The sequence below is a fragment of the Alosa alosa genome, chromosome 10, assembly GCF_017589495.1.
Source record: "Alosa alosa isolate M-15738 ecotype Scorff River chromosome 10, AALO_Geno_1.1, whole genome shotgun sequence".
NCBI classification, from domain to species: domain Eukaryota; kingdom Metazoa; phylum Chordata; class Actinopteri; order Clupeiformes; family Clupeidae; genus Alosa; species Alosa alosa.
In genome coordinates, this window is record NC_063198.1 from 5708737 (window position 1) to 5732523 (window position 23787).

At 42.4% G+C, this 23787-nt stretch overlaps 2 protein-coding genes across 4 annotated transcripts in view; one reads left to right on the forward strand and one right to left on the reverse strand.

Annotated features, from left to right (window-relative positions):
- Positions 1-1268: 1268 nt before the first annotated feature.
- On the forward strand, positions 1269-20059 carry pfkfb4b (6-phosphofructo-2-kinase/fructose-2,6-biphosphatase 4b). 3 transcript variants are annotated; one of them, XM_048255209.1, is made up of 14 exons: positions 1269-1399; positions 11276-11392; positions 11677-11773; positions 11891-11957; positions 12047-12121; positions 12506-12562; positions 12858-12979; positions 13196-13403; positions 15413-15559; positions 15644-15748; positions 16734-16863; positions 17509-17571; positions 18167-18231; positions 18690-20059. In XM_048255209.1, the coding sequence occupies exons 1-14, from the start codon at positions 1351-1353 to the stop codon at positions 18747-18749; spliced, it is 1362 nt and encodes a 453-aa protein (XP_048111166.1). In that variant the 5' UTR covers positions 1269-1350; the 3' UTR covers positions 18750-20059. The 3 variants fall into 3 exon arrangements, with proteins under 3 accessions (XP_048111166.1, XP_048111165.1, XP_048111167.1); XM_048255208.1 differs by lacking the exon at positions 1269-1399 and adding an exon at positions 6995-7198; XM_048255210.1 differs by lacking the exon at positions 1269-1399 and adding an exon at positions 7605-8300.
- A 499-nt stretch (positions 20060-20558) lies between these two features.
- The window catches only part of LOC125302166 (inositol 1,4,5-trisphosphate receptor type 1-like), a 55304-nt gene continuing 52075 nt past the window's right edge, over positions 20559-23787 (reverse strand). Inside the window, 4 exon segments of the mRNA XM_048255212.1 lie at positions 20559-21571; positions 21805-21966; positions 23404-23564; positions 23719-23787. The exon segment at positions 23719-23787 is cut by the window's right edge and continues 97 nt beyond it. Of these exon segments, the coding sequence (XP_048111169.1) occupies positions 21488-21571; positions 21805-21966; positions 23404-23564; positions 23719-23787 (476 nt within the window). The 3' untranslated portion in view covers positions 20559-21487.

The following is a 23787-nucleotide window of genomic DNA, read 5'->3' on the forward strand; positions in this document are numbered from 1 at the left end:
AATGCAAAAAGACAGGAGAGCGAGAAAGTGAAAGAGAGAGAAAGAGAGGATGGGTGGGAGGGAGGGATATTCAGTGTGGAGATGCTGTAGTTCTAAAAGAATCACCACTATCTTCAGAAAATAATGTCAGTATAATTTAGTGCAAACGCAGCAAAACATTCTGAAATCTATTCTATTCTCATTTTGTTTCATATTTCAGTTACCAACTATATACCGCCCATCTTTACTTGTGCTGTTCTGATTTGCAAAACTTGTTTTTGTGTGTGTGTGTGTGTGTGTGTGTATTTGCATGTGTGTGCTTTATTATATTAATCTGCACAGTACTGTCAGCTGCTTTAGATAAAAGTATGTGTCAAGTCAATAAAAGTCAATAAAAGTGCATTTTGGCCTACATACTGTAGGCTTTTCTAAATACCACAGTAGCATGGATGGGGTGGATGCAACGCAGCTACAACCATTTCCGTAGAGCTGGCTTTCAGAGCTGCTTCCTGGGGCCTACAGTACCACTGAATGTTTTGACAGGTTATCATTTCATGCAGATAACAAATAAACATTTGATGATTTATTCTTTAAAATGTGTAGCCTACATAACAATACAGAATCATCTGTGAAATATTTGCCATGGCTTAGTATCTGTGATTGCCGATATAGGCCTATGCAGGAAGTTCGCCACCCACTTCATGCAAGCATGACATGATGCACGCAGAATATTTCCCCTTCACTTTCCCACACACACACACACACACACACACACACTCACTCACTCACTCACTCACACTTTAATATGGGGAAATTTCAGAAGTGCATATTGTTGTGCAGGCTGATTGAATCATCATTTGGTCCTTTTTTTTGGTCAAAAAAGTCACACTTCCATATAGAAAGGTCCGAGAAGATGCAGGCCTATTCTTCTAGATTAATTAAAAGGGCTGTAAGCAATGCCGGATGCCATTGCTTGATTTGCTGTAGTTTGATGTTTATTTTTATGTTTATGGTTCTTACCAGACACTTTTGCATTATATTTGAAGCATTGCAAATCATTATGCATTATTTGCTTTATATTTGAAGCACCTCCCTTCAGTGCTTCCTGACAAACAAATGGCATTGTTTTCATTAAGGTGAAGGTGAAGAACTTTTTTCCTAAGAGTGCAGATGAGTAGGATTACTCTGGTACAACACATCTGCCAAATCCCACTCGCAGCCTCATTAGTTAGATCTCCGCCTTCCAGACAGGCACATCACACGCTTCATCCTCTCCTCGTACTTGGCGTTATCTGCGTGCAAGCGGCAGGCGCACATAGCGGTGGGAACTGGGAGCGCGGATCGTGAAGACCCCCCGTGCTAAACGACAGGATGAGGGGCTCTGATTGCTCCCTGAACACACGCAACGAGTCTCAGAGAGGTGGGAAAAACCCTATAAAGTGTCGCCTTGGTGTCATTCATATAATTGTACGAATGTGTCTGGCAGTTTATGCAAACGGTTTTCAATAGAGCATGCGACAAAACAGTTAGCTGAGGAAGTAAACAGATTAACACACATTAAGTTGCACTACAGCTTTCATGTTAACCATATGCATAAGGATAAGTTAATGTTTTAGCATTGCAAATCAAAACTTTGGGCGCACATAACTGTTATCGCCGGATAGTAGTTTCCGTTGTGATTAACTATTGAACATATTAAACCCAGTTAGCTGAAAGGCTAGCCATTATGTGACAAACGTGATATCCATGGTCAACTGACATGGGCTGTATCTGCCAGACACAGCCTATCATGCAAATAACGTCTGAGTAGAAAAAAAAGTGATCAGGAGCATAATGCCACTAAATATTAATTTCCCTTCATAGCATAAGGTGAATGGAAACCAGCCTGCTAACTAATATCCTATCCTCAGTCATTATTAGTCACGTATGTTATGTTATGTTCAACGTCATGCAGGGTCTATTCTCCTAATATCAGTGAGATGCATCGTGTAGGCTAGCTGCTCGCGTGCTTGCTCATGTGGCTGCTGAGTGCTAGTTAAACCAGCCTGTTGATGGGCTGCCAGTCAGTGTAGGCTGCTAACGACAGCCTAACTGCGAATGGCTTGCATTTCATAAACAGTGGGGACTGAAGGATGTCCCCAACTAGAGTTGGAATCGATGCGAACATCCCCGACAGACCGCCTATCTCTGGTCCCCCGTTGTCTAAATACAGTGATGGAATTGCTAGTTTACACAAGGTGTTGCGAGGCAGAGCTCTCTCGCTAGGCCTGTTGTTTTTAGGAAAGAGAATAAGAGCTGTGCGTCTGCCAGCTCATAGTACAGGCAAGAAAAAACTGTGTGTGATGATAATCAGAATGTACAGGTCGCTTTCCTCATTCCACTCTCCAGACTTGTCATGTTACAATACATTAATGTACATGTAATATAGAACTTAAGTGTCAATGAGTAAGTGAACAAATTAGAGTTAGTGTGTAGGGCGGATTAACAGTTAATGTAAGCATATCACAACTGTTAATGTAAATCCATAATCCGCATGGATGTGAGGTGCAACATTGAATTGAAAGCCGGTAGGCTTATTTAACTCAGCCTACACAGTCTGACGATGGGGGACCTGAGGTGTTAAAAAAATAAAATAAATAAAAATCAAGCTGCCAGGTCCCTGACAGTGATTTTTAATGGCAATATGTGTAGTCATGTTGGAGGAGTGTAATCCCCATGTGTAGTTAGTTATCTGTGTGAAAGTTCAGTCTGATGCACTCAATCCCATTTGTGGCTTCTAGGACAGATTTGTCTTACTGTGTGTATGTGTGTCTGGTAGTTACCATGGTTAACTCATGACAGACATTCACAGTCAGATGCCTGACATAACCGTTTAATGGGTGGTGTGTGTGTGCAATTGTATGTACGGGGTGTCTGTCTGTCACTCTCTCTGTCTGCCTGTCACATCCTAAATGATGCAAATATTTGCACTATTGTATGCTTGTGTGTGTGTGTCTGTGTGTTGGGAGGGGTAGGCCTACTACAGTATGTCTGTAACCATATAAGGAATATGTGGTGGGTGTTGATGTAGCCTATGTTGATATTAGTAGCAGAGTCCACAATCCTCCAACTATTTAGAATTTACAACTCATATATTCACAAACACCCATCACATTGAGGCAAGATGATTGAGCTGTCAGTTATATAGGCAGTACTCACGTTTCCAAGTGTGAACAGAGAAATTAGTTGAGAGAGACCAGAATCCAGTAAGAGAGGGTTTAACTTGAAGTTTCTGGATATTGCATTAGTTAGGCTAGTTCTATGGAGATAAGGGGAGACACAATTTGAATTTGTTCAGAACACAACAATAGGATATTGATAGAGGATTTGCTTTTACATTGGAGCTGAAGGGAATGAGATGTAACCACCCCTGAGCTGGTAATGAGTAGTGATGCTCATTACTTATGTTCCTTGTATTGTGGGGCACCAATCACATCGGTGTATCTGATATAGGCAGGCCAGAGGCGAGCTAAAGAGATGAGTGATGGTGTTATCCAATTGCGTCAAAGTCCAGAATCAGTCAGAATTGTCAGAATGGCATCTTTAAAAAAAATAGCTTGCTGTTCCTATGAGTGGCCACATGGTGGTGATGTTTGGTTACTTTTTGAACCTCATCAGCACATGGGCATCTGTCTTAGGGCCCTAATTTAAACAGCGAGCTAAGTGCAAAGCACTTCAGTTGTGGACCCGGTGTAGCTTCCCTATAAGACTTTGCATTTAGCCCATCATTCATTTTAGAGCCCTTGGTGTTTTTGGCCAAAGCCATTTAGCAAGCCTAGTATGCCATAGACAAATAGATTAGTTAGATTAGATTCAACTTTATTGTCATTTTGCAGAGTACAAGTACCAAGCCAACGAAATGCAGTTTGCATCTAACCAGAAGTGCAAAAAAGCAGAAAAGTGCAATGTGATATACAAAGTATAGACAGGTGATGCATATGCAGGACAAGAAATATAGTGCAGTGTGGACAGTAGTATGCAGTAGGTTTACAGAAGATGATTTAGAGTAATATAAGTATATATACTATTTTGATCCTGTGAGGGAAATTTGGTCTCTGCATTTATCCCAATCCGTGAATTAGTGAAACACACTCGGCACACAGTGAACACACAGTGAGGTGAAGCACACACTAATTTTTGGGCAGCCGTGGCCCACTGGTTAGCACTCTGGACTTGTAACTGGAGGGTTGCCGGTTCGAGCCCCGACCAGTGGGCCATGGCTGAAGTGCCCTTAAGCAAGGCACCTAACCCCTCACTGCTCCCCGAGCACGCTGTGGTTGCAGGCAGCTCACTGCGCCGGGATTAACCCCGCTGAACCTGTAACTTGAGAAGTATAATAGGGCAAACAGGTGTTGTACTGTGTGTCAGTTAAGTGTCCATGGCCCATTTGGCCTGGGGAAAGATGCTGTTTCTTGCTTGGAAACTTGCCAGGGCGCAGAAGACACGATGCAGAGGATGCACACCCATGCCAGTGACAAACAAACCCTGTCACATTCCCTTTTATCTCTAACAACAATCTTACTAACTTTATGCCTGTTGGCATGTAGGGCAGCAACAAATGATAGTGTTAATTTCCACTGTTGCTGTCTCCCTAGTGTGTGTGTGTGTGTGTGTGTGGGGATTGGGGTATTGGTTGTCACCGGGATGCAGAGTTAGAGTTCAGTAAGGTGACAGCCGCAGGAAAGAAGCTTCCTTTGAACCTGTGGGTCTTTGATGATGCTGTGCGCCTTACGCAAGCATCGCTTGTCCTGGATGGCCTCGATGGAGGGGAGCGAGGAACCGGCGGTGTTGTGTTGGTTAGTTTTCACCACCCTCTGCTGTGCTTTTCGGTTGTGGGCAGAGCAGTTGCCATACCAAACTGTGACACAGACACTAGTGCAGGGGTCTTCAACCTTTTTCAGCCCAAGGATCCCTTGACTGAGAGAGACACGGAGTATGCCCCCCCACACCCCATTTCCCTTTGTTTTGAATTGCACAAAATGCACTGCAGAGTGGAGATACACAAGTAAACACACAAACACTCGCATAAAATGTTGGTATAAGTATTAGCACTGCTGCTGGTCAGAAGTTATTTACAGATCACTCTTGATTTGTTCTTATCTCAGAACTGCAGATAGATGATTATGTGGGATCACAATGATCAAAACCATGCTGACAAGCACAGTACACAACATAGGCCATGTTGTTTTGCTATGGGCAGAAATAGTGTGTACTGTGATGTGTACTGGCACACAGTGACAGATCCCAGTAGGCCACAGCATCTATGGGCCGGTGGGCCAATCAAACGAAATGTTACATTTTTACTTGTCCTGTCTGTCTCAGTCATCACTAGGCCTCCCAGCCAGTGGGAAGTGGCAGGATGGCACTGCTGTTGTCCTATAATAACAGTTGCCATGTCAAATCTAGCCGCAAAGGTTTAAACAATCTTACAAATAATCTTACTTACTTACTGCCCTTTATGCCTGTTGGCATGTAGGGCAGCAACAAAGGATGGTGTGAATGTCCACTGTTGCTGTTTCCCTAACAAACCTTTTTTATGGTACTACTGGGTTGTTAGCTTTGTGCCCAACCCCCAACCTGGAGGACCAGTGGATCGCTTTTTGTCAGGCCTCTACTCTTCGACCTGTTCAGCTTGGGTGACCCTGCCAGGAGTCTCTGCTCCAGCTGGCTTTTTACACCCTTGGCCTTGGGCAGAAACAACATCATCTTGACATGATGATGATCTGTGTTGATGTTCATTCACCATCAACCAGCTTGGTCTGTTGGTATTAGCCTGTTATTTTAGTCAGTGCTGTTTTGGAAACTTTGGTTACTTTAATGCAGTAGCAAAAACTAACAATAAAATAGGCTAAGCTTAATATTTTGTGGGTACATTTTTATTTCAGTCATATCTATCACATTTCATTTACATCTCTGACCTGTTCAAAATAGTAGAGTTGTGTGTATTAACAAAGTTAGGATCACTGTGTTTTTCTGCTGTAGCCTATTCATGGCGGTGTATGCAGAAAGCAATACAGCAGAGAAACAAGGTTAAGTTATTTTTTCAAGTTGCCTACCCCGCCCCAATCTGCACGCTGCAGGCAGGGGCTTCTCACATTCTTCACTTCTGGTTAAGCACAGGACGTTCACCACGAGCACTGTTGTTTACCATTCCTGTTCCCCGCGCTGAACACGCCTCTCCTGGAGAGTGCTCAATATGCCATTGGTTGACCCGCTCCGTTTTAAACGCTCCCGATTGGCTAGGAACGCATCAACATTCGCAGGCCATGTGTGTTGCATGTGAACAGCGGAAGACCTATGTTTTTGAGTTTGGGACGTTCCCTTCTTTTCTTACCTCCTGGGCCTCAGCTTTATGTTGCAACTGAGGTTGTGCGTGTCCTGAGTTATTACGGTATTTTTCAGAACGTTTACAGTGCAATAAGAAAAAAGTACAGGTTGCTTTTTACTGGCTCATTCGAAGTTATCTTCTATGAGACAGGCGAAGGCCTAATCGAGGATATGAGCACACCTGTGAAATATCATCAAGCCTCTGGAGGTCCAACTTGTAACTTGTAGTAATACTTTTGTTATGAAACAGCTGTGGTTTGTAATTGTAGTTATTTAAATGATGAGATGTAAGTTTTGCCTTTAATCATAAAGGTTATTATGAACTAATTAAAAAAATAAGGGAACAATTCGTTTTTCAGAATTGCTAAAACACTTATTGAAACCTTCTATCCCTTTCTCCAGTCTCAAACTACATTCACAAAACCTCAGTCCACAGTTTTTGCACAAACAATCGCCTCAAAACAGTGTTAAGCCTTGTGATCAAAATCAAACAATGTCAGGGTGTGATTGAAGTGTTCCCTTATTTTTTTCGAGCAACGTGTATGATGTAGCCTGTTGTACACAACAATATTAGATGCGCGTAACTTGCCGCAAGTACGGTAGTGATGTTTGTTGCTGCTCCTCAGCCGATATGACATATGCTCCCCGTAACCAGTAGCTTCAGTACCGCGCAGCTCGTGAAGGTGGAAAGACGCACCCTGTTCAAGACATGGTTCTGCTGGCGGGATGATGACATCGTATGAAGACGAACCGATGGAAACATCACCTCGAGAACTCACTCAAAACCCCTTGCGGAAAATATGGATGCCATATAAAAACGGCTTACCCGAAAAGCACATAGCACAGAGAAAGGGTAAGCTTACACGTTCAGTTAACAAGGTCCTTTACCGGCCGGCAAATGCCGATGACACACGAGGCGTGCAAAGCAACGAGGATTGAACGGATGGTTTTAGCAGTTATATTTATGCAATTTGAAAATATGTCCTTAACGTCTTCGTGCCACTAACGATGCTTACTAGGTGATAGGAATTGATGAAGCTGGTCGCCTGAATGGTTATCTGAAAAAGCTTGGTAGGACAGTGCACTGTAGGTTAACATTGCATCATTCTCCGTCTCAGGCCACCCGTAGTACATTCGTAGTCCAGGATAGATAAGGAACTTGCTGGGTGTTAATGATATGTATATGCTGTTTTGGAAGTCGTTCGTGTTTTTTTTTTTTTTAATGTTTTTTTAATGTAGTGATGTCAACATGCCAATGTCATGGAATGCAAAGCGGTGGTGATGCGCAAACAGAGGCGTGTAGTCATTAATTTGACGCCGAAAACGGCACCTTGCTGGTATAAATCGCAGTTCGCCTTCAGTCACTTCGTGAGACACGGCTCACATATGGGATACCTACACTAGATGTATGAGTCGACTTAAATGAATACATTTATTTCAACCACATGTCTGTTTCACGAAGTGACCACACGATAACCGAGGTTTCATAGAGATTGGACGTTTTCCGGTAGAAGACCTCATGGTCAAATTGGTCGTGTATATCTATAATGTTACAGTTCAAGATGATGACTATAATGTCAACGCCTAGTCTCATTAGAATATTTCTCATGGTAAATCCGCATCGTTGTATGCCATCTGCCATTTCCGCATCACTGTAAAAAGTATGAGGAATGCCAAAAACGAGTAAGCTGTGCCAATGTATCAGCAGCACAGGCTCACTGTGCAGCACCATCGCCTTCATAGCCCGAGTTAGGACCTATGGGTTTTGAAGTGGAGCTAATGGATTAGATATGACCATCTCGCCTTTATTCGGTAATAATACACGTATATCTAGGGTGATACTAATGTTAAAATTGCCTTGGTATTGATACTGTTACGGATTGACTTTTTCAAATTGGATCACGTTTGATAAGTTATGCCTGGTATCACCGTGCCATACCATGGTGTTCGGAAAGGTGCGTGCGTGTGTTTACTTTAATTCTTTCTGTGACAGAAGAGGAGAGGGTGTCTAGACTACAATGAGTGTGTTGTCTCTGGCTGTTACCCCTTTGGTGCACCTTTTCTTTCTGTCAGTCTTCTGTATTGCAAATGAGTAACTGGTTTGGGGTCTGCAAAGCTGAAACTGCATTCTTCACCCTTTTCAGTTCCCTTGGTACTAGGTGCCTTACAGTTCCCTTGTTACATGCTTTGCTTGCCAGTTCCCTTGTTGCATAGTACATACTTTGCAGTCTTCTTAAAATGGAATGTTACGCTAACTTTTAAAAATAAGAAAAGCAGTATTTTTACCCTCCCAACTCTCCCCTGAGAGGTCTTCGTGGGCACGAGGAGGGAGGGTTCGGAGGAGAGCAGGGGAGGAGGTTATGGGGTGGAGTCCGACTGTTTTGTTTCCCCCCTCCTCATGCTGAATGGGGATTGGGCGATTACTCAACAGCCTAAGCAGGTCAGCACTGGCTGGCTGAGGGGCAAGTGGGCGACTGGGGCCAGCTGGTTGTACAGTAGGCGCCTAGTGGTGTCTTTTGGTACTGTGCCGTACGTTTCTTCAAATATCTGTCCATACACTCTTCCCATAGGCCCTTAAAACCACGCCTTAATAGACCTAACCATAGTCGTTATGGGATTACCCCTGCTCTTCTTAATGAGGAATGTATAAGAATTTGCTGGGGTCTGATGCACGCATGTGTATTCACCAGGTAGTTTGTGGTCTGGTTCACATTTTAAACACTGCACGGATCCCTGAGGGGCGTCTGAGCGTAATTAAATTGGTGTCCCCGCAGGGAGGTCAGTGAGCGTTCAGCAGTGCTGAAGAAGCTGCACTGCACTGTCCCAGTAAAAAGGTTCATGAACTTGTCCGTGTGGGACCTGGCTGTTGGGAGTTTCTGTTTTATCATCTTTCTGATGGTAATAGATAGAACTCTAAGGTCACACACATACTGTACGTTTTCCTGTCATCTAGAATGTGCACAAATAGTTTCTCATTGTAACAGTTTCCTTTGGTCCAACAATGGACTGAAAAGGCTGTAGGTGGATTGGTGTATACTCTAGGGCTGCAGCTATCGATTCTTTTTGTAATCGATTAATCTAGCACTTTATCGATCGATTAATCGGATATTTTTTTTGCATTTTTAAACAACCAAAACAAATAATGCATAACGAAAATGACATGGCTGTAAAAGGATTAAGCAATTGGCACAGAGGTATTTATTCTAACTCCAACATTTGGCTCCAAAACTAAGCCCATTTATTGCAATTTACCCATTTAGTGTTTATAAGTGCCAGTGCCAACAATTAAATAATGTTCAAAATGCTCTCTATGGACAGCTTTGTTCACCCAGCTATGTTGTGAAGTGCTGGGAGGGAGAAGAGGGAAAGCAATTTAATGTATTAATATGCACAACAAGTTTCATGCTGTAATCTAGACTTGACATCAAAGTAAATATCTGTTTTATGTAGATTTCTACACCTGCAGCATTTACCATTAGGCTACTAACAAATAATGTTACCATTAGGCTACTAAAAAATAGCCTACCATTAGGCTACTAACAAATAATTTTACCATTAGGCTACTAAAAAATAATTTCTGGGGTGAGCCTATTTGCTATGGTAACCCAGCAACCTGTGTGTGTGTGTGCACACGTGCGGTGCGTGAGGGAAGATGAGGTGCATGCATGTGTGTATAAAAATGGGTTCTTTTTTAGGCATACTGTCTTGCAATTGAACTTGAATACGTTTACTACTTAAAAACATAAAAAGCTAAACATTATATCACGACATCGCTACAAATATGTGATTAAAATCAGCCAACATCAATGTAGGCTATAGGCTACGTAGATAGATGATAGATAGGCTAGATAGATTGATAGATAGGCCTAGCCTACTTTATTGACGCTTGGTGAAACAGCATGGAGTGCATGTTTTTGGTTCAGATGCTTGTTCTTTTCCTTTTTTGAGTATGTAATGATCCCAACTTTACTTTACTCAAGTACAAGTTTACTTGAAAACTTTAGACATTCTCTGCCATTTATGGACATCTTGACTCCGGCATGGCGCCAGCTAATTCAGAACATAATCTATGATTCAGAATGTATCACAATTCACACGCTAGTGGTGTGCTTCCCGAACAATGGTCCGTGTGGAACAATCAAATCCCTGCGCATATAGTGCGCGTCATAGAAATTTAACGAGGCTTCGAAACAGGGTTTTTGCCTCGAGTAATTTTTGTAATCGAGTTATTCGAGTAACTCGATGAATCGTTTCAGCCCTATTATACTCGTATGGAAAGAATACATCATTCTTTCCTGGTCACACTTGTGACAGCTGCATATTGTTATTACATTACATTTACATTACATTTGGCTGATGCATATTGTCTGGCTTACCATGAGGATGAATATGGCAGTCATTTTTAACCGTGGTTTGACTGAAATGTTTATAATGCGTGAAGTTACTCTGCTACAACAGGGAATGTGGAATGGATTTGGTTGTAGCTTTGTTATTCAATAATTTTGCATGAGTTGTCTTTTTTTTTTTACGTTGGCTGGGGCTGTTCCTCAGTAGTCACTAGCCATTGGCCTTCCCTGTGTCCGGCTGCATTCTTTCCTTTTTGGGAAGGCACAAAGATCGCATTCATGTCTGGCAGCTCCACTCTTTCGCAACAGTTGTCTTTCATGTCCCGTTTCACACTCTCCTTCTCTTTTCTCGTCTTCAGTGCATCACTAACATCTCGGTCCCTCCATCTTATCTCTCATGGACTTCATTCTTGTTTCGCTCTGATGTCCGTTTCTCTTCCTCTCTGCCGTCATGTGATCACCATGGTGACTTAGTGACTGTGGTCATGTGAACTGCCTGCTGATTGCTTACAAACAGAGGGTGGAGTTGCTGGTCGCTAAGTTAAACATTCCCTCTCTGTGTCTTTGTCTGTCTGGTTTCCCAGTATGTATGACCAACTGTCCCACCCTTATTGTGATGGTGGGCTTGCCAGCCCGAGGTAAAACCTACATCTCAAAGAAGCTCACCCGCTATCTCAACTGGATCGGTGTTCCCACCAAAGGTATCACCAAGCTACACACACACACACACACACACACACACACACACACACACACACACACACACTCAAGCAACCACTCATACACAGTCCTACTGTATGTACCCTCTTTTCATTGTAAATTGTAAACTTTTTCAGTGTAAACACCAATCCATAAACATCAACAAATAAAGAGTATACAAATACACACCTCTTCATTCTACAATGGAAACTCCGCTTAAGGATCCTCAGTGTATATTGCTACTGTTCTCAAGGTGTGTGTGTGTCTGTGTGTGTGTGTGTTTCAGAATTTAATGTGGGGCAGTACCGCAGAGAATGTGTGAAGATTTACAAGAACTTTGAGTTCTTCCGTCCAGACAATGAGGAGGGACTAAAGATCCGCAGGTGGGCCTTTGTGTGTCTTTCTGTTGACGCGAGATGGTTCTTGCATGTGTGTGTGTTTTTCTTTTTTCCTATTGGCTGTTTTGTTTAATGAAAACTGGTTTGCTTGACTATTCACAGGCAGTGTGCACTGACCGCGCTGAATGATGTCCGAGAGTATCTGGGGGTGGAGGGAGGTCAAGTGGCGGTAAGTTGTTATGGTAGCTGGGCAGGCAGTGCAGCGGAGAGGTTTTACTATTCATTATTGATGAACTATGAAATGCTTTTCTCCACCAGGTGTTTGATGCCACCAATACCACGCGGGACAGGAGACACACCATCATGAAATTTGCAGAGCAGAATGACTATAAGGTATTGTGCTACATTTACCACTTTTAAAACTCTTGTCACTTTACAATTTTGTATGTATTTGTGTATGGCTGTAGCCTGGCTAGCGCCACCACTTCTCAATGAGACGTGGTCTGGGAACCAAACGTTCATTTTCTCGTATTTGAAAAAAATGCCCAGATCCGTTTATTGGGTGCCACGGATGTCTTATCAAATGCGTCTGTGCATAGCTCATCATCGTCTTGCTTTCCCACCTGTTCTGTGATTGGTTCCCTATCTCAGGCGAAAATTTGCTCCATGGTCTCCAGGCTGCCTTAGCAGCGTGAATCAAATCGCGCGCAAGGCAGCATGGGAACACCCAGGCTAGTATGGCTGTTGGTATAACATTTTCATCTTTTTTTCCTCCAGGTGTTTTTTGTTGAATCGGTATGTGAGGACCCTAATGTTATTGCAGAGAACATTGTGGTGAGTAATTTATTAAATAATTAAGTCAGGGGGACTTTTAATAATTTCTCATCAATAAAATATAGCCTCTGCGTTCATAGAGATGTTGTGTTTATGTGTGTGCATGTACATGCGTGTGAGTGTGTATGTGTTTTTGTGTATGTATATATGTGTGCATGCGTGTGAGTCTGTATGTGTGTTTGTGTATGTATATATGTATGTGCATGCGTAGCCCAGTTGTTGTACTCCCTTCATGAATGCCAGTCGGTGCGCAGGAGGTACTTCCTGTTTTGTGACTTCCTCTTCCTGTGTGCAGCAAGTTAAACTGGGTAGTCCTGACTACATTGACTGCAGCACAGAAGAAGCCATTGAGGACTTCATGAAGAGGATCAAGTGCTACGAAAATTCCTACCAGCCCCTTAATGAGGTGTTGGACAGGTAAGAAAAGAGCCTCCTGAGACCATTCTGCACATTTTGGAAGTGATGAAATTTGTACTGCATGAATGTTCTGAAATTTAACCCTATGAACTGAACGATCAGAGATTGATGTCTTACCTTTTCATCTTTTTCATACTGTATTTTTAGGTATTTTTTAGGTATTTTTAAAACCCAGTATCACATATAGTTCTAAGTTCTAAAGCGTTCTGTTGCCAGGGCGTTGTCGTACATTAAGATTATGGATGTGGGTCAGCGGTACATGGTGAACAGAGTCCAGGACCACATCCAGAGTCGCATTGTGTACTACCTGATGAACATCCACATCACGCCGCGCTCCATCTACCTGTGCCGGCACGGGGAGAGTGACCTCAACATCAAGGGCCGCATCGGGGGAGACTCAGGGCTGTCCACACGAGGGAAAGAGGTACGAGGTGCCATGTTAGCCACCACCCACCACCAGTGTAGTAGCTTTGTTTTTAATTAGCAGTGTATGTGACCTGCTCCCTTGACCACCTCAATTTTTCCGTTTTTGCCAAAGATGCAACCTGTTTTGTGAAGGACCAGATATCCATTACACTCAATACAGCAATCACTGAAAGTTTGCAGTGCTTATAGAAATTGTATTGCCAATGATAACCGTGGCCATAGGCATCATGTTTTTGTGTTGTCTGTATGTCTGGCCACCCTGTTCTTGTGAATGCGATAACTCAAGAACACCTCCATTTACATGGATCAAATTTGGTATTAGGGATGTAACGGTAAACCGCAATAAAATTTTCGTAGGCAAAGTGAAACTAACTTCACCGTGGTATCAATGTCAACGACAAAACAGTTATACACAGTTAATTGCTTTCACTATTGACTGACAATGGGTTACCATTGAAAACATAGCCTGAAAAAAGCAACACTTTCCCCAATAATGTTAGAATGACTGAATAAAAAACCTAAGGACATGTATCCTGCAGAGGAGCTGCTGCTTACATCTCGTGACAGTGCGTCTTGAACTGTGCTTCAAATGCGCCTTTCACAGGGCTCTACAGTGCACCCATTTCACTTGCACATGCGAGTAAAAATGATGGCGTGCGAGTGCAAAAAAATATTTAGGGGCACTGGTGCGAATGACTTCTAACCATGTCAATGTTTGTCTACAAAATACACCGCAACATCGAGAAACATTACTGGCGCAAACCATAGAATCACGTCGCGAATGCAGCAGAAAAACTACACCTCCCATCGCTAGTAGTCGTTTCTATCGAATCCAAGAGCGCGCAGAAAAAGCGGAAAGTTAGACTAAGAAATTAGTTGTTCTATCCACCGAAGTCATCGGATATAGGAGGAACAGAATGAGATTCTGAGAATGCAGTGAGAGAAGGAAAGGTAACCTAACATACCTTTTAGCCCAGTTGACGTATTGGCTGCAATATGTAAATATATATGCAAAATATAGCTGTAGCTCCCATAATAACATTTTATTCAAAGTAGCCTCCAGGATATAACACTATATATATTTTATTATATATATATATATATATATATATAATATATAGGCTATATATATATATATATATATATATATATTAGCCTATATGTTGGGTTTTGTGGAAGAGAAAATGGACTGTTTTAGTAGTAGTATTAGGCAGTATGCAGTCAGATAGGTCACCATGGGCATATCTGGATTAGATTCCCAAATAAATAAATTAGCCTACATTTGGCAGGATACTTGATATACAGGCTAAATGCAAATTTGGCAATGTATTATATTATTTTACATTAACAAAATGTAGGAAAATGGAACAGACTGAAAATAAAATAGGCACTGATCTTTAAAATCCTGTGTCCTGTAGCCTAAATGTTGTCAGTCATTCTTAATATTCGCAATTGGTGCACTGGCATGTTTAACTGTTAGCTGCAGTGTAATGTTAGATTATGTGTAAGTTAAGTACAGAACTGACTGTGCGCCCAAATTTTTGTCTGTGCTCCTAAATTTTTAACTTGGGCGCACAAGTGCTCCTGGAAAAAAATGTTAGTGTAGAGCCCTGGCCTTTTGCTATAGACCAGTTTTTTCTTGGTCATTGGCATAATGCTTATTTTTAGTGTAAGATAACAATTTTTAGATAATGCACCAGACCACACCCCTGAGTGCATTGTGTAATAAAAGAGAAGAGCCTGGCGAAAAACTTGAGTGTATGATAGGAATACGTTTTGCGTCGGGGATAATAAAATGCTTTGCGCCAGGTTTTGCGTCGCAAAAATACGGCCCTACATCTCTCAACAGTGCCTTGAGGCACCTGCTTAAAATTTAGTAGAGTGTTTACTTAGATGAACTGAATACATTTTGGGGGTCAAAGTCCAAGGTCACTTGTGAACCCATGTTTCACCACTTGCACCACTGCAACATGGTAATTGTAGTTCATTTAGTTTTTCTCTCATTAGTTTGCCCAGTGTCTGGGCAGCTTCATCCAGGAGCAGAACATCAAAGACCTGAAGGTGTGGACCAGTCAGATGAAGAGGACTATCCAAACGGCAGAATCCCTGAGCGTCCCCTACGAGCAGTGGAAGGCCCTAAACGAGATTGATGCTGTACGTCCTGACCATCAACACTGAGTTTGTGTTGGTAATAAAATTAAATGAATCTCTCTTGATGAATCTATCTTTCTGCAACAGGGAGTTTGTGAGGAGATGATGTATGAGGAGATTCAGGACCACTATCCTCTGGAGTTTGCCCTGCGAGACCAGGACAAGTATCGTTACCGATATCCTAAAGGAGAGGTAAGAGCTCGATTCTCTCTTCTCATTTACACACAAAGAGCAGAGAGAAGGTAGCAGTATCAAAACAAGTTGCCGTGGTGACTGAATCACTTCGGGAATATGCTTTTGTTGTGGGAATCTTGGCCCCTCCTGTGTGTCGTGTTTATGTGCAAAGATAATTACTCCGAGGCCAGACGATGTTCAGCCATAAAAACAAAAACACACTGGCGCCTAAGTCATGGCAAGGTAAACATGCCATTTAAAAGCCTTAATTAAAGGGCCAGATTTTTTCTCACGCTCGTTTGCATCAGATTCGCATCATGTCTGTATTTACATACCTGCTCAGCCACGCTAACTCAGGACCATGGGGATGCGTGTGTAAATGTTTACATGCTATATTAGCACATTTGCACAACCCCTCCCTCCCTCCTGGACTGTGGCCGTACTTGATGCTTATACTCAATACTGTACCAATGGCTGTAACCCTTTTACCTAAACCTATTCTTGCACTGACATAGTTTTGTTATGTTATCTTGTCTACATTATACATTATTCTCTTATATGTCCATACTACTATCCCCACCCTTTCAACTGTATATTGCATCTTGCTTGTGTCTGTTGAGGGGTCCACGACCATGGCACCCTTGACGGGGACAACAAGGAAGCGGTCATCCTCAGCTGCACACTGAATTACAGGCTCAGTCCCTGCCCTGTCATGCTTGATCATCCTTAAGCACACTATGTTGATATTTGATTTTAGTTTATTTAGTATTTTATTTTAGTATCATTATCTTCTACTGTCTCTATTGTACAGTGGAGTTTTTATATGTATATTACTTTTTCTGCAGTAAGTGCATGTTGTGTGTGATGTCTGTATGCTACTGAGACCTTGAATTTCCCCTTGGGGATCAATAAAGTATCTATCTATCTATCTATCTATCTGTCTGTCTGTCTGTCTGTCTATCTATCTATCTGTAAATGTTTTATTTTCTGTTTTATTCTGCAGTCTTATGAGGACCTAGTCCAGCGCCTGGAGCCTGTGATCATGGAACTGGAGCGTCAGGAGAATGTTCTGGTCATCTGTCACCAGGCTGTCATGCGCTGCCTACTGGCATACTTTCTGGACAAGAGTGCAGGTGTGTCTTCATACACTGAAGCAGGGGCATTGGACATAAGTAAATAAAGACTGAGTTGGTCAATGGGCCTATACTATAGACCTAGTTCAACATTAGTTAGTTTGAGAAACCATAACTGCAGTCAACTGTAGGCGATGCCACGTAGTGGTGATCAATTTGTTATGTCAACTCCGGTTTTCCTAAACTAGCTGTGAGCCCGTTGACATGAAAAGGGCGGTGTTGGATTTTGTTGGTACCAGGTGACGAATCAAAGACGTAGAGAGGCCTGTTTCCACACATTTCACTCGAGGAACAAACCATAATCCTCAACAGGAATTTAAATCTATTTTACAGACTAAAACACAGTTGCTTCTAGAGCTTTGAAGGAAGCCGGTGAAAAATGGTAAAGAATTTCCAAAAGGATTGATGGGTCAGTAGGGGTAGCATTTCGATCAATTTCAAATATAACTTGCCCTATTAATGGAGATACACTCTGGTTAAAAATACACCACCATTTTGACACTTCAAACCCAGGATTTAACCTGAAGTTCCATCACTCACCCAAAGCCCTGCTGCGTAGTATAGGCCCAAGATGTGCTTCACTTCACAGATTAGTGTTTAATTAGCCAGTAATGATTTTTATGTCTGTTTTTAATCCCCTTCTAGATGAGCTTCCTTATCTGAAGTGCCCTCTCCACACAGTGCTGAAGCTTACTCCAGTGGCTTATGGTGAGACACACACACACAAACACGTACGCATGCATGCATATCTAGGACCGCATCAGTCTGCCACAAAGCTGGACAATAAAGTTTGATGGGCAAATTTTAAGTATGGTCATTCGATTCTAACCACCCATATATTTCCAGATATTGTGGCTTGATTGCCATTATAACTGTAGAGAACCACCGTGAAATATAGGCTTGTCTTTTGGCATCACATGCCCTGTAATCATACCTAAGTCACTGATTGTGTAAGAAACACTCCCTCTTGAACGGAAAATGAACCTTAGTCTTAATACCTTGCGCAAAGGAGCCCTCTAGTGGTGCTAATAGGGCTACATTTGTTTAAATCAGGGAGTGCAACACAGGTATGTTTCTTATGTATGTTATACATTTTATATATTATGTTACTCATATGTTGCATCATAGAGGTGTTTCACCAGAGGAAGACTAATCACTGAGTGTTTTGTTTACACTACTTTTAAACTGAGTTTGGAGTTTGTGTTACAGCAGACTTGCAACTTCAGATTTGTGTTCACAAATGTTGGACATGATGGACATGTAACCCCACACTATTCTTAAAGCGCTCTGTGCTTTTCTGCAGGTTGTAAAGTGGAGTCCATCTTTCTCAACGTGGAGGCAGTGAACACCCACAGGGATAGGCCAGAGGTGAGTTCACCTGCAGCCTCGCAGGGCTGGTCATTTACACAGGATGTGGACAGGGCTTTTGCCAGCGGCACAGGATGCTGCAGACCAAAGGGTATTATCCAATTGGCAGCTTGAACCAAGTCCAACGCTCAGCTTGTTCAATGCTAGCATTACGCCAGCGTTGCCACTGTTCTGCTGCCGAACCATAGAGAACAAGGAAACCTGCCGCTTGCCGCTGGCTAATGTGATCCCTGCCTTTAAGTGTTAAGGCATGGGCTGGGCCGGGCCATTTTACAATTGAAAACTGGCAATATCCCTACAGGCCTGTGACATCTTAATAACTTCAGGCACAGACATTTTCTTTATTTTTTAAAGCCCTGTGTGTAACATTCAGAGGAGTTGATCAGGTCATTTATATCCCCTGTCCATCCCTCCAACATCTTTGCGATTGTTGACTGTCTTCTCTTTACTCCCAACAGAACGTAAATATCTCCCGCCTGGCAGAGGAAGCCTTGCTCACAGTCCCCGCCCATCAGTGAAACTGAGCATGTGCAGACAGGGCAGCTATTTGTCCCCATGGCAACACTCCATAAAGGGCTGATGATTTGTCTTCATTAGTAACTGCTTCAGTTTGTTGGTTTTTGTTTGTTACGCCACCATTAGCGCTCTATGATTTGGGAACATAGAGCAGTTATTTACAACTCTAAGGGTTTTTTCCTTTGTATATCTTTTTTATTTCTATGTAGATTGTAACATTCCATTCTTCTCGTTGCAGTGTCAGAATAGATGACTGGAATCCAGTTAAATCAGTGGCAATCAACCCTGCAATCTGTGTGTGTGTGTGTGTGTGTGTGTGAGAGGGAGAGCGCATCATACATTAAACATTCTTCTGCAAAAGAAGCTTGACTAAACTGTGAATGTGAAGCATATGACATTAACTTTTATTTTCTACATGACTTTTTGTAAAGTAGAAACATAATAGATTCTTCTTCAGGCTTGAAGTTTGACCTTTGACTTGGGTCACTTTGTTTATTTTCTAGAGCCTCCAATGTTCTTAGCTTGTGGTTGAGATTTCATTCAAGTACCATCTTTTGAAAAGCATTATTTGCATGCAACCTGTGAACGCACATTTATCGTTTTGGTGCAAACTGAAAGAGAAGAGCCAGAAATGAAAAGAACATGTTTACGGATAATTAACGGTAGAGAACACCTAGCTGTGCTGGTAGACGAAGCTGGAAAACGTTTCACTGAATTTGCACGTTTTTACGTTTCTATTTTACTGCAATCAGTGCACACTAAAGAATAATTCAATTCCTGATTTTAGTTTTTCTTATTGTACTTAGTGGTACATGGTTAAAGTGGTCTTTCTTGATTTTCATACCTCTCAGTATGGTCAGTAAGTACATATAACATTTGCCCCTAAACTATGTCTGCCTTGAGCTGCAATATATTGCATAACCATTCATTTATTGTACATTATATGTAGGAATAGTGTACATTTATTGTACATTATACGTAGGTTAAGGAATAGTGTTTTTGTTTGTTTTCCTGCTGTTACTTCAAATGGCAATAAAAAAGTGCAGCCTTTCTTCCTTGATAAAGCTTTCGCTCATCTCTCATGGTTTCCGTGACCGGAGACATCTGAATCACAGACTAAGCTAAACTTGATTATCCTCATTGTAGCTGGCACGCACAAAAAAAGTCAAGTCCGTCGATTCATTATGGTGTTATTGTGTTGATCAATGCATGCTGTACCATGAGTGGACTATAATGCCGTGTTGATCATGATCAGTCTTTGAAATTCATGTGTCACACTGCAGGACAATAAACCATTTCCTATAAAACCAAACAGAGTCGTTTCTTGGGTCAATGAAACATTATAAATTCAATTATTTTTCAGGTGTTATTAAAGCAACATAAAATAACTTTTTGGGGGCAGACAACATTTGGATGCCACACTGACTTACAGTACAACGAGATGAAGTCTGATATTGCGGATCAATGCCTGGTATGGCACTTTTTTTAATATTTGCGACAGCGGAGGGAGTGACAGGAAGCCAGCGGGACAGAGATGGGGTGGGACCAGAAAGTGACGCGGGTGGACTCGGACCCGGGTCACCGTCCCCATGGGGAATATGGGATGGGCGTTATAACCAGTTGAGCCGCAATGCCCCGGGTATGGCGCTATTTAACCTTGCGCTTAAGAGCATGATCCTTTCCGTCAGGTTTAGTTTAGACTAATTTAGTACTCCATTAGCACTAATTACCCAGTATGTTAAGAATTGATGAATGGGAATTCCAACATTGTGTTACTTTAAATGGAAATGTCACATAAGAATAAGCAATGATTAAAGTACAGGCTCTTTGGTTTATTTCTGTATAGCACACAGAAGCGACCAGTCATGGTGCCGAACCTCACAGTAAGACTTGTCGCAAGCATAAACAACTTTACACAACCACTCATAATATACACAGGGAAATTTTTAGAATCACTCATGGCCACACAATTAAAGCACAGTGTTATTTTCTCTAGTGAATGAGAGATAAAAATGGTGTATATGTGCAACATGCAAATATTCCCCTGTACCCATTATTGCAAATAAAATCACACATACAGACACACACATAAACACATGCTCGTACCTCGCTAAAAGGCACTGACTATCATTCAGTAAACTTCTGTGTTATTGGTTGGTCGTTACAGTGGAATGTAACATGAGTGATTAACTCTTTGAGAGAAACTTAAAATGAGGCCTTTCCTCAAAACATTCATCATCTCTTTAAAACTAGTGTCACAGATGGCATGGTAGGACAATGCACCGTGACAAAATCCCATCCCCAGACCATGCTTTTGTATTTTTCACAGCCGGATTCCTTCAGTAGGGTTTACAGGAGATGTGGGGGTTTTGGAGGGTCACATGCTATGGTCAGTGATGGTAAAATAATTATTGCACATGCACAACAAATGAGAGCTCAATACTGTTTCTGACTCTTCAGTTGAAATGCAACTACAAACAATATATAAGCCATTTTCTATAATTATAAAACACAAATATTCCTTCAAATTTCCTTCTATATACTCCTTTTTCTTTGTCAAATATGTTAAATATACTATATGTGTCATTTGGCATCTGGTGATGCACTTGGCTTGTGTCACACTCTTCAGGCTGATGTATCAGTGCAGTCACAACAGTGTGTGTGGCGAACACAAATATATATACCGTACGCACAAACTTGCACATTCAGGTGTTTACACACTCACACACACATACAGAGCTCAGGCAGGTTGCTGGGCGACGTTGAGGTGGACAGGGTTTCCCAGCAGACCGATCCTCTGCTTATGCTTCCTCTGCTCTGTCATCTGCAGAACAGGAGAGGAGTCAGCGCATACACACACAAACACACACACACACACACACACGTACAAACAGCTAGGCCGTAGACTGTGTTCTTCCCCTTTTCATGTTATTCTAGCTAATGCCGTTGATTAGGGATGAATAAATTAACCTGAAAGAACACACACACACACACACACACACAACACAACAAGCAGTCATTCTCAATGCGAGGCTGGCTAGCAGCCTGGTTTCGGACCTGCTCCTTGAGGTCGTTGAGCTGGTTGGTGAGGTTGGTGACGAGCTTCATGGTGAAATCCAGCTTCTCCGACAGGCAGCGCTGCTCGTTCTGCTCGCCCTCGCCATCACTGCTCACCAGAGACATGGCGCGCATCCGCGGGAACCAGTCCAGGTTGTGCTCCTGCAGGGAGACGAGAGAGACGGGGTGGCAGGGGTTAAAGATGGGGGCAGAGAGAGAGAGAGAGAAGGGGTAGCAGGGAGCAGAGAGAGGAGAGAGAGAGAGATGGGGTAGCAGGGTTAAGATGGGGGCAGAGAGGGAGAGAGAGAGATGGGGGTAGCAGGGTTAAGATGGGGGCAGAGAGAGAGGGAGAGAGAGAGAGAGACAGAGAGAAAGATATGGAGAGGTTTATGCTACTATTTAGCTACTATACTTTTACATACTTTAGACAGACTACTATTCATTTAGATCCGATTAAGATTAGGAATACCATTCAACACAAACACACCATCAGCTGTCTCTGAATATATATTTGACAGTAACATTAACAATCACAGAGGGCGTGGCAGTAGCTGGGTTTACATGGACACTTTTAATCCGTCTAGAATTGGAATAATGGCTCAATCGGAATCAAAGTGACACATATCAACACCCTGATCGGAATAAAACTGCCGATCCGATTAGAATTTTAATCGGAATGAAAGACATTCTGTTTTATTCCAACTGTCTAGAATTGGAATAATGGCTCAATCGAATCAAATTTGACACATATCAACACCCTGATCGAATAAAACCCAACTGAACAGCTGAAGTGTATACGGCCAATCAGATTGTCCGCTGTAGCTTCTCAAAAGCAAATCAGTAATTCTGATCAAAGATTCTAACGGCCAATCAGAGAGCATGGAATAAAACTTCTCAGATAGAAAAGGAGGTGGTGTATTCTGTTCTTATTCAACTGAACAGCCATGTATACGGGCAAATCAGTAATTCTGATCAAAGATTCTAACGCGCTCGAGAGCACCTGATCGGAATAGAACGTACCAAATGTATACCCTGGAAATCCAGAGTTCTCGCGAGAGCACAACTGAATTTGAATTGTGTCAGCAAGAGACTCTGGCAATGAGTAATGATCGACGTTACTTTTGCCCCTTACATCGCGGGGAACCAATCACATCGGCCCAGAGGTGAGCTAAACAGATGACGACAGCGCTGCAACGTTGGAAGTCCGGAATCAGTCAGTAAACATTGGTCGTAGTGTTATCCAATTGCTTCGAAGTCCGTGTCTAGTGTTATCCAATTGTTGTGCAGTGAGATTTTCAAATGCATCCCTCCCTCGAGTTGGGCCATTACATTATTCGTGGCCAGACCCTTAATCTTTCTAGATTACCAGGGTCTGGATTTTCCAGGCTACCTCATGTAATCAGATGACACAAAAGTTTTATTCGGAATAGTTTAATCAGAATGACTAAAAAGCTGTCTATGTAAACCCACCTATTGTGGCAAATTCATCTTCTGGTTAATTCCAGTGAATGCACCCTGACACACAATGGCCAGTACACCTTCATTTCTGTGCAGATGTGGCCTTGGGCCTGTTATGAGTGCTTTTGTCTTTGGTCTGACCTTGATCATCTGGGCCACGTAGCTCTCTGGCCCCGTGTACTCGGTAGAGTCCTTGACCTTCACCAGCACGATGAAGAAGAGGTAGTGCCACAGGTTGTGCTCCTCCTTTATGTGCTCCTCGAACGTCACCGTCTTGTTGTCAAACTTGTCTCTCTCCAGCCCTGTGGAGGGTCAAAGCAAGAAAGACAACAGCAGATGTACTCAGGTTTTTTTTTTGGATTATCAGTATGACGTGTTTGTGAGTATGTATTTAGGGAGTGTGAGTGTCTGTCTGGGTGTCTTTAAGTGGAGTGTGTGTGTGTGTGTGTTTCTCACCACAAATGAAGCAGGTGGTCTTGAGCACCTCTTCTTTCTTCTGCTTCTCGCTCCTGAGGTCGGCGAAGG